This window comes from Bison bison, unplaced genomic scaffold, assembly GCF_000754665.1.
Source record: "Bison bison bison isolate TAMUID 2011002044 unplaced genomic scaffold, Bison_UMD1.0 scf7180017864082, whole genome shotgun sequence".
NCBI classification, from domain to species: Eukaryota; Metazoa; Chordata; class Mammalia; order Artiodactyla; family Bovidae; genus Bison; species Bison bison.
Genome location: NW_011494654.1, coordinates 420324 through 431466, shown reverse-complemented (window position 1 = coordinate 431466; position 11143 = coordinate 420324). Strand labels below are relative to the sequence as shown.

At 47.0% G+C, this 11143-nt stretch overlaps 1 protein-coding gene across 1 annotated transcript; it reads left to right on the top strand.

Moving 5' to 3' along the window:
* The first annotated feature begins 3638 nt into the window (after positions 1-3638).
* On the top strand, positions 3639-10581 carry LOC104987101 (intelectin-2-like). The gene is made up of 8 exons (XM_010837870.1): positions 3639-3668; positions 3970-4033; positions 4660-4767; positions 5710-5957; positions 6287-6445; positions 6840-6960; positions 7987-8090; positions 10407-10581. Exons 1-8 carry the CDS (start codon positions 3657-3659, stop codon positions 10557-10559), a joined length of 969 nt encoding a protein of 322 aa, XP_010836172.1. The 5' UTR covers positions 3639-3656; the 3' UTR covers positions 10560-10581.
* Positions 10582-11143: the final 562 nt, after the last annotated feature.

Here is an 11143-nt window from a genome sequence, read left to right as displayed (position 1 = left end):
ATGTTGCTGCTGAGTCATTTCAGTCGTGTCCAACTCTGTGAGACCCCATAGACGGCAGCCCACCAGGCTCCCCCGTCCCTGGGATTCTCCAGGCAAGAACACTGGAGTGGTTGCCATTCCCTTCTCCAATGCATGAAAGTGAAAAGTGAAAGGGAAGTGGTTCAGTCATGTCTGATTCTTTGCGACCCCGTGGACTGCAGCCTACCAGCCTCCTCTGTCCATGGGGTTTTCCAGGCAAGAGTACTGGAGTGGGGTGCCATCGCCTTCTCCATGTATACATGTTATTACCCCAAATATTAGGATTTTGGATATCAGGCACACTTTATTTCAGAATGTCAGTTACAGACACAACACTTCCTTCCCTGGCTGAGGTTTTCGGACTTTCTAAGGTGTCATCTAATAGTTACATATCCTTTTGGTAGAGGTCACTGCATATGCCTTTGGCCACATATTCTCAATTGTCTCATGTTAGAAACAGTATTCAGCCGAGGATGATGCCATGCGTTGATGGCCAAAGAATGAACATCTGGAAGGTGACTCAATCCAAACACATTGCTTTATTCCCTCAAATTTTACTAGTCAAATTTTAGAAGTTTGATATCACGCAGCAGCAATGTTTCTCCGTGTTAGGTTGGGTCTGTGTAACTAGTCAGCTTATTTTACTTGGAATATGCTGTGCTTAGTCAGTCAGTCGTGTCTGACTCCCTGTGTTACCGTGAACTGTAGGTGTCACAGACTTCTCTGTCCAAGGGGATTCTCCAGGCAAGAATACTGGAGTGGGTTGCCAAACCCTCCTCCAGGGGATCTTTCCAACTCAGGGATCGAACCCAGGTCTCCCACATAGCAGATTCTTTACTGTCTGAGCCACCAGGGAAGCCCTGCACATGGATGCCAAATAGCAAAATCCTTGCTCTTTACTGAGGTGCAGATGGGAAAATGTTTGGGAGCTATTATGTGTGTGCATGTGTGTGTGCCCTCGTTGAAGATGATTTATGAAGGAAAATTTCCACACTGTTTGCCTGCTGAAGGCCCAGAATTTGTTATTCCTTTCATTTCTCCGTGCAAAACAGACCAGTTTTTCTCCCAGACCCTCTTCCTTGTCATACAGAACCAAGGCAGCTGACACGCAGCGCTGACGTTGTTTCCCTGAGGTCTTCCTTCAACGCCCCGGTGCGGTATGTACATCTCACGCCTCCTGAGACACCACAGGCAGCACATTTAGCATTTCCCCTAAAACAGCACAGAACACCATCCTTTTAACCTCGAAGATTAGTTTTCTCATCAGACATAAACACACCACCAAGCCAGGGCCCCGTATTTTATGGGGTCATTTCCTGAGGCTGGAAAAAGGATGGTGTGGACTTGTGCCCTGCCTGGTAAAGGCTTCAGCCTGAAAGTGACCCTTTCTGCTCACATTTCTTGGCTAGGACAAGTCCCATGGCCCACTTAACTTCACAGAGGAGAGGTGCAGTCTTTTCTGGGCCTCCAAAAAGAAGGGAGTTAATCACAGTGAACAACCCAAATGACTACCTGAGAAATTGCCTGATGAAGTGGTATTAGTGGTCATTTCCCTATGGCTGTAGCAAACAGCAGAGATGTATGGGAGACAGGTCAGTCCTCTCTTCATCTCTCCCTCCAACTCTGTCCTCTCTGAAAACAAATTCAGATGGTGGTGATGTAGTAGAGTGCACGGGTAAGTGTAAGTTATTAATAAGATTCCAGGCCTTGGATAGATAGGGTTTTGTACAGGTGTAAGGCATTTGCTTTCCTCTGCACTGAACAAGCTGGATGGTTTCTGCACCTTGGACATCAAAGAGATGTGGGGCTGGAGGCCCAGGAGTGAGAGGAAGCAGTGCCCTGAACATCAGCATCTGACCCCGAGAGCAGCCCCAGCAGCAGAGGTGATGGAAATGAGGTGTCAATGGTCAGCCAGAGCCTGGGCCGTGGAAAAGAGCTGAAAGGAGTCAGGCTGACATGGGTGTGGAATGGTGAAATCTAGTTGTAAGCTTTGTAAGCTATGATGAACCTAGACAGCATATTAAAAGCAGAGATCTCACTATAGTCCTTATAGTCAAATATGGTCAAATGTCCATGTAGTCAAAGCTATGGTTTTTCCAGTAGTCATGTATAGATGTGAGAGTTGGACCATAAAAAAAGGCTGAGCACTGAAGGGTTGGTGCTTTTGAACTGTGGTGCTGGAGAAGGCTCTTGAGAATCCCTTGGACTGCAAGGGGATCAAGCCAGTCAATCCTAAAGGAAATCAACTCTGATTATTCATTGGTAAGACCAATGCTGAAGCTGAAACTCCAATACTTTGGCCACATGATGCAAGAGCTGGCTCATTGGAAAAGACCCTGATGCTGGGAAAGGTTGAAGGCAGGAGGAAAAGGGGATGACGGAGGATGAGATGGTTGGATGGCATTTCCGTTTCAATAGAGATGAGTTGGAGCAAATTCTGGGAGATAGTGAGGGACAGGGGAGCCTGGCTTGCTGCAGTTCATGGGATCGCAAGGAGTCGGCCATCACTGAGTGACTGAATAACAACAAGAACATCCCCTGGGGATTTTGGGCTTCAGTGTGGACAGGAAATCTCCTAATAATGGGAGGCAATGAAAGCCAGAGAAAATTCAGTTTGATGAATGCTGCCTGAGCTGAGTAGAACTCCCAGGCTAGCGGACCCTAGCCAAGTACCAGTTACATTAAAACGAATTAATGATATAAGTTGATAATTGCACTGTGGTTAATATGAGAATATCTGTATTGGGAAAGGACATACTTATCTAGGGAAAAGGCCTTCATATACGTAACTTATCCTCAATATGTTAAAGAAAGAAAGGCTGTGTGAGTTTTTGTGTGGATATAGAGAGAAGGTATACATGATAAAGCAAATTGGGTAGAATACAAACTGACAGTGAATGCAGGTAGAAGCTAACTGTGTCTTTGCACTGTTCTTATTTTTGCAATATTCTGTAAATTTTCAATTATTTTAGCCCCCAAACTAAAACAGAATGACATGACAGTGTGGCACATGTCATAATTCGGGTGACAAAGCCCGAATAGTAGGCTGGGGGAATATCCATCAGCTATGACTAGGGGTAAGGGATTCAGGGCAGGCTTCATGGAGAAGTTTCGGGAGAGACTGGAAGGATGACGACCTGACGGAGGTGTGTGAGGCCCTGGGGCATCTGACTGAGGTGGGAGCAGGACAGGCTGCAGGGGAGAACTGTGAGGTCCCGTCCATCCCGAGAGTCTGTTACGGAAGGGAGCACTGTGTGTGCTCTGACCCTGCAGGGCTCGCCCCCCTCATGGTGAGTGTCATCTGTGTGCCCAGGAGTGCTGCCTCCTGCCTCTCTAGACAGTTACACAATCCTTCTCATTGCCGGGGCCGAGCCTCAGGGACCTTCAAGGGAAGAAAGCCTGAGGGAGGGGCTTGCAGACCAAAGTGGGCTGGGATGGGCAGGGCCCACATGCTTTGCTCTCCCCATAAAGGCTCAGCACTTCACTCATGTCAGGACTGTCTGCAGAGGCAGTAGCTCTGAGTCTCCACCTGGCAGGAAACTCTCAGCTCCTGGCATCTGTGAGGAAGGAAGGGGATAGCTCTCCGTGCTGTGGGGAAGCTGAGTCTGAGACAAGATCCGAGTGTGTGGGGAGCCACGATGCCAGCTCAGGTCTGATCTTGGTCTCAGGGATGCAGAGTTTCAGAGAAAGGAACCTGTGGGCCCTTAATGATTTGAGGGTTGGATGCTGCTGCTGCTGCTGCTGCTGCTGCTGCTAAGTCGCTTGGATGAGGTGGGGTCTATTCCAGGAGGTTCGAGAATACTCAGAATCTCATCACTTTCCATTTGAGGTTTCCATATGCAGAAAGCTCAGAGATCATAATGGGAAGATGAAAAACGATGAATCACCAAGGGTGGAAGGGAGAGAAAAAATGACCCCGCCAATGACGTTCTGTACCTCCTTTCTTCCTAGGGGCCAGGGTCCAGATTCTGCCTCCTGCTGTTCCTCTCTTTGGCCGCCAGAGGGCGGGGTGCAGGTAGGTCACTCAGGAGCAGCAGTTTCATCAGCTCACCCAGGTGCACAGTGGAGCAGAGGGAGTGGAGCTGGGCTGGATGCGGAGGTCCTGGCCCAGAGGGGAGTCGTGGAGATGCAGAGAAGCCACGCTTTGTAGCCAAATTGAGCTGTGGCGTAGTGTTGATTGCTGGTCTCTCTGGATGTTTGGTCTGAAGCTAAGGCCTGTCCTGGGGCCCCAGTCTGTGCCTCTGTGTGGCTGAGGGGGCTCAGGGGAGTCATAGTGATGAAGACTGTTTTTTTCTAGCTGCTCCTGCTCCTATGGCCTTGGCTTTGGGATTTCCAGAGGGTGCTTGGTGGTCAGGGTTGTGTCCAGGGAACATTCTTCCCTAGTCCTCATCCTCGCAATTCCATTTATCACAGTAGGCATAAAGAGAGTTTTCATGTTTAATTAGTTGTGGAGAAGAGTGCAAGTTAAGTCTGTACTAGATGGTGGCTCAGCTAGTCTTAGCAGAGGAGACACTGACCTCTGGGGCTACAAAGCCCAGTGATGAACCTGTGGAGAGGAAAGGAGCTGGGATTCAATGACCAGGAAGGCTGGAGTGAGCCGTGCGACACTATTAATGAGAATTATCCTCACATCCTCTACAGTGACCCCTTCTGTTGGGAAGTTCGGGGGAAACAAAACCTGTGCCCCTTTCCTGTCTTTCCTGCCCAGAACCTGCAAGGAAATCAAAGAAAGTTGCCATAGCGCAGGTGGTGAGTAATAAACCAACTCAGCATCCTCTCCTTTTGGCCCCTTTTCCACTACAGATCCTGGTCATGGAGATCAAAAGGGGTGTGCCTACCACTCCTGTCTGCTCCGACTCCAGCTTCAAGTCTAGGATATCTCCAGTGGGAATTTTGAGGCTTTTGGGTCCCATCTAGTTGTAGGAGACATAATTTTCTGAACACAGAGAGAACGTTCCTGGTGTTCCTGGTGACTCTTAGTTTGGCGACCAGAGCTCTGATGACTATAAGATTTTCTCCTTGTAAATAAGCTAAATAGTTAGTCTGCCCCAGTGTCATAGATTCTGGTAGGCAGAGACATAGAACCTTATTACTCACTATCACAGAAGTAGCCAGAGCATCAGCTTTTTCCTGTGCTGTTTCTCTGGTCCTGTCCCATCACAGTGATGTGAAGAGGTCCAGGAGATATCTGCACATGTAATTTGTTTGCCAAGCAGCTCATAAATTGGAATCATCAAGCAAGTACAAGTCTTTTCTGATATTACAGCTTATTTTCTTTGGGGCTGCATATGAGGAGGAACTCTGCACTTAAGGAATCTGAATCTCATAAAATGGGCAGTGACCATGCCTGCCCTTAGCTCTAAGTTGCACACATCCTGATGTGGACTTGAGATGTGGTCAGATGCTGTTATCCAGCCTCGAGTGGTCAGAAGGAGGCTCTATCCAGAGGGAGATACCATCTCTGTCTTCTTGGATGTTTGCTCTATAAAGCCTTTTTGAGAAGGAAGCATGGAGCAAAGGCAGTCAGTGTTTCTGCTCTTAGATTACGCACAGAGAATTGTCCTCAAGAAATGGGTGTGTGTGGGAGCCTTCAGGATACATTTCTGACTTCCCAAATTCTTTCTGGTAATGGGGCCTGACAGGGACTCCCTGTTCTCAGACAGGGGGTCTCTGGGCTCGTTCCCTCTGCAGATGGCCTGTATCACCTCCGCACTGAGAATGGTGTTGTCTACCAGACCTTCTGTGACATGACCTCTTGGGGTGGTGGCTGGACCCTGGTGGCCAGCGTCCATGAAAACAACATGCTTGGGAAATGCACGTTGGGCGATCGCTGGTCCAGTCAGCAGGGCAACAGGGCTGACTACCCAGAGGGCGACGGCAACTGGGCCAACTACAACACGTTTGGGTCTGCAGAGGCCGCCACCAGCGATGACTACAAGGTGGGTGGCACTGAGCACCCAGGTGGAAAGGGTGGGGAGAGGGGTGTGGCTGGAGCAGAGCATGTGGAAGGGAGGGTGGGACATGGGGATGTGGAGGTGGGGCTGGAGAAGATAGACAGAAGTCCATGTCTTGAACCACAACTTCTTCCCACCAAGGCTGTTTGGGTGGTGGGGTCTCATTATCTACTGGAGGAGGGTGGGTATCTGTGACTGCTGCCACCTGCTTCCCTGGAGCCCTGAGCTCTCAGCTCAAGTGAGGGCTGTGTGTGTGGGTCTTTGGCTGGTGGCACCTCCTGGGCTGGTCAGGCTGAGTGTGTGTCCCTCTGCAGAACCCTGGCTACTACGACATTCAAGCTCAGGACCTGGGCATCTGGCACGTGCCCAACAAGTCCCCCCTGCAGCACTGGAGGAACAGCTCCCTGCTGAGGTACCACACCAACACTGGCTTCTTCCGGAGAATGGGACATAATCTTTTTGGACTCTACCAGGTACATGGCGCTGCTGGCTGGGGAATGGGGATGGTCTTTTGGTGAGCTGAGAGCCAGTGTTTTGGATGAGGAGTAAGTGTGCTCTGTTCATTGCACTAAGAGGTACCTCTGCTTGGCTTTCTCCTACCTCTGGGTCCCTGTGAACTAGTGTGCTGCCTTTCAGAGGAACTGTGAGCCAGGAAGCACAAGAATCTGGGGGAAGACGGGGGTGGGTAAAGAAGGAGAAAAACAAGGGTCTTGAGGTTGGTTCGGTTCTGAGCTATGAGTAGGGATGGCAAAGAATCACTATCATTCAGACTGTTGTCTGAATAATGCCACCTGAGGGCATTAAATCCTCTACTTCCCAGTACAGCAGTATCTCTACTCTCCTCAATCTGTATTTTCATCCTTGTAGAAATTCCCGGTGAAGTACGGAGCAGGGAAGTGCTGGACTGACAATGGCCCAGCCATTCCTGTGGACTATGACTTTGGCGATGCTGAGAAAACTGCATCTTATTACTCACCAAATGGTCAGCGTGAGTATCTGCTTCCAAAGCCCAGCCATCAATCCTTCGCTGCACTCTTGGGGAAAGAGTAAATAACAACAATTAATGATTGCCAGCATTTATGAAACACATATCAATACAAGACACCAAACTGTTTTCTAGAAACTTGTCATGGTTTTGTGTCATTTAATCATCCTGAGAAATCTATGGAGTTAGAAGAATATAAAGCCAGACTTCTTAATCAATATACTGTGTGATGTAATAGTTAACGAAAGAGGCAAGCTAATGTTCCCAGGTGAGAACTACTTGGAAGGTAGTGAGAAAAATTTGTTTTTGTTATGATGGATAGCTATTATTTGAAAGAAGACATTTGTTCAGCATGATAAAACAGGAGACATGGGTTTGATACCTCAGTAGGGAAGGTCCCCTGGAGAAGGAAATGGCTACCCACTCCAGTGTTCCTGCTGGGAAAATCTCTAGGACAGAGGAACCTGGCGGGCTGAAGTCTATGGCGTCACAAAGAGTTGACCACGACCGAGAGACTAACGCTACTAAAGTTAACGTTTGGTGGGAAAATGTGAACCATCAGTTTTTACACTTACTATTTCAGGGAGAGCAGGTAATGGTAGGTAGGGCAAATAAAGTCATGGTAATTGGATGAGAAGTGTGCTAGCAGAAACCGATGGCCACTTCTGATCATTGCTTATTCCTGCTGGACCTCTGGAGGTCTTCGTGCTGATCTCTCAGCGGACTCTAATTTTTCCTATGAGCCGTGGACTCTAATTTTTCCTATGAGCCCTAGGCAGACAAGTGACTCTTGTGAACATGAGCCTTGGTCTTGTTACCTCAGATGGAAGGAGCTTCCCTTCCAGCCAAATTCAGAGCCAGGATGTAGCAGCCGCTGTCTACAGAAGTGCTGGGTTTCATCCCCTAAGCTTGGAGTGCTGGGCGGTAACCTGACCTGTTGATTTAGGGAATCCCTGGGCTGGTCAAAGGGAAATTGTTTCCAGTTCATCTTTTGAATACTTAGGCTTTTCTCTGCCTCTTCTTTTCCAGGAGAATTTGTTGCAGGATTCGTCCAGTTCAGGGTGTTTAACAATGAGGGAGCAGCCAATGCCCTGTGTGCTGGGATGAGAGTCACTGGCTGTAACACTGAGTTTGTGAGTTTAGGGATGATCCCTGGCTTGTGTGTGTGTGTGTGTGTGTGTCTATGTGTGCGTGGGAAAACTTGATTGGGATGTTTGAATGTAAATCTCCTTGCCTTGCATTTTATTCTTTTGCAGGTATTTTGTGGACATACTTTTTAAATTGTTACTATTGCTTTTAAATTGAGATTCAATGGACATAAAACATTTTATTAGCTTCAAGTATATAACATAAAGATTCTATATTTTTATGTATTTTGAAATGATCGTCACAGTAACTCTAGTCAACACCCACCACCACAAATAGTTTCAAATTCTTTTGTCTTGTGATAAAAATTTTTAATATCTACTCTCTTAGTAACTTTTCAGTGTACAAATCAGTATTATTAACTACAGTCACTAGTCTATACTTTACATCCCAGGACTTAGTTTATAACTGAAAGTTTGTACCTTTGTCCAGTGGATATAATTTCCTGTATTGAAGTCCAATTTATCTGTATTCTCATATATGATTAGTACTTTGAAGCTGTGTTTAAGAAGTATTTTCCTATGTCAAGATCATGATGATATTCTACATTCAATGGAGAAACTTTATGCTTTTATTTTTTCCCAGTATTGAGAAGCGAGCACCGTAGTTGTGGTTAGTGGAGACTGTCTCTGAAGGACATTTATGGCTGGGGGGCAGGAGGAAGAGAGAGTCAGAGCGCTAAGAGCAAGAGTATTCATTCACTACCTTTTCCTTCCACACCTGTCATCTGGGAAACGTGACCCTGAAGTCAAGGACATCTTCACTTCCCCGTTCAGTTACCAGTTGTCCATTTCTTAGTCGAGGTGTAATAGCTGTGTCTTCATGGAAGGGTCCCTAGATGATTTGGAGGGTGATGCAGGTGTGGGCTCTGGGAGTAGGGTGGGATGTGTTCCCCCTACACTGGCTTCCAAGGAGCCTTATCTTGCTCATTAATGCTCATTTGCATGTACCCTTGCAAGCACTGATTCCTTAAAAATACATGCTAGGGAACCTACAAAGTGCAGCTATTAGAGATGCAGAGCTGACAGAGTCATCTTAAGGAACTCAGACTGAGTGGGAGAGAGATATAAACGCAAGACTGCAATCTCATGTGGTATTGCCTGTGATAGCAACATAAAAAGGGGCTCTGGGAACACAATCCAGAAGCTTCTACCTGTACTAACGGCACACAGTTGATTCTGCAGGAAGGTGACATCTTTGCTGAATGTCGAAAGATGCGTGTAGAGTTCAATAAGCAGCAAGGGGCAGAGTAGTGTCCTTGAGCATGAGTAACTGACATGTTCAAAATCACTGGGATTTAATAGACTATGGTGTGTTGAGGGGGCAGTGAGCTGTTGTGTAAATTGTATCATGGTATGCACATGGTGTAGAATTAAGAGCTGATGCTGGAAATACTTGCAAGAAGTAGGGCAAAGAGGGGCTTTTGCATTATGTCCAGGACACAGAGTTTATGTTATAGGTGATGGGACACCTATCATCTGATGTTATGGGACACATCAGAGGAGTTTGACCAGATTAGTGACTTGATCACTTTGGTTTAGCAAGGAGGGGGACATGGATTCAAGAGCAGGGAAATAAGAGTCAATGAGACCATGAGGCAGGTGTAAAGGTACAGATGTGAAATAGTGAGGACCTGAGCCAGGGTGGCCTTGATAAATTTGAAAGAGCAAGCATGGATGCATAGACAGTGAAATCAGCAGTTCTTGAAGATTAAATGGACGTGGGGGATGGGAAGTGAAAGAGGCAACAGACTTCAGGGTTTTGTTTTGGGTGATTGGCTATCAGTTAAGATGGGTGACAAGAAGATAAATAGATTCAAGGGCAGCAAGAGAGTGAATTAGTTTTGTTTTGCTTAAGTGGAGTTTTAGATCTAGTGATATGTAGGTGGAGACATTCACAGGGCAGCTGGATAGGGGGTTTCAAGCCCAGAAAATACCTGGCTGGTCATTCAGATTTAGGAGTATATCTTGGCAATATATGATTATGCTGGTTCTAGCAAAAGTCATGGGTGAAGACAGACCATCATTGTGAGAGTGAGGTGTGGACAGAACTGTGAGCAATAAATAGCCTTTGGGGGATCCATTGAGGAAAAAGGGTGGTTGAGGGGTCTGAGAATAAGCATGAAGGAAGGTAGAAAGGAATTCAGGAAAGCAAGGTTTCAGAGTCCACTGGAGGGAAAGGTTTTTTCAGGGGAGGGGTCAAGGCAAGTAGGAAGAAGACCAAACTTATAGGGGATTCGGCCATTAAGAGCTCACTGGTGTGTTTACAGCCAACTCCTCACTGTGTCTTCTCCTGCTCCCCAGCACTGCATCGGTGGAGGAGGATTCTTCCCAGAGGGCAATCCAGTGCAGTGTGGGGATTTCTCCTCCTTTGACTGGAACGGATACGGAGCTCACCAGGGTTACAGCTCCAGCCGGGAGATCACTGAGGCAGCTGTGCTCCTGTTCTACCGCTGAGAGCTGTGTGGTGTGAGGCACGGAACCCAGCTCCTAAGCCCAGACCCTCAGAGATGGAAAAATGGAACGCTAACAAGGAGGGGAAGGGAATAAATTACATCACTTTGTGCACTTTGTGACTCTCACTGTCTTTTAATTCCTTTTACAAATTGAAACCTGGAGTGATGTTTTACAGTAATGCCTTGTAAGCTGGTGATTTCCACTTTAGCCTTCCGGAGTTTGGAACTTCTAGTCTCAGGTACCCCAGACATATTTGCTTCTCTTTCTAGGGAACCCCTATGGGAGACTGAGGAGCAGGGAAAAATCATTCTTAATTTTACTACCATTCTATTATTGGTTAGCCAAATCAAGCTCTCTGCATGAGTATCTTAAAGAGGAAAAGCTGATTATTATTTAGTTTCAGTAGGAAAAAAAGAAACTGAGGTCACAGCTGTCCATTTCCTTTATTCCTCCAGTTTTGACAGTTGGGACAGTGTCTCTAAAATGATTGGGTACTATTTGCAACATCTGTGTTTTGGGGAGGGTTCTCACAATACCAAAGAATTCACTGACAGCCAGTAGGGTGTCCTACAACTCAACACCAT

What these genes read in the sequence shown, in the direction of transcription:
- LOC104987101 (XM_010837870.1), top strand. An exon ending in AAGTTGCCATAGCGCAGGTG is followed by an intron (nt 4,768 to 5,709) that starts GTGAGTAATAAA and finishes TTCCCTCTGCAG; the next exon opens with ATGGCCTGTATCACCTCCGC. An exon ending in TTACTCACCAAATGGTCAGC is followed by an intron (nt 6,961 to 7,986) that starts GTGAGTATCTGC and finishes CTTCTTTTCCAG; the next exon opens with GAGAATTTGTTGCAGGATTC.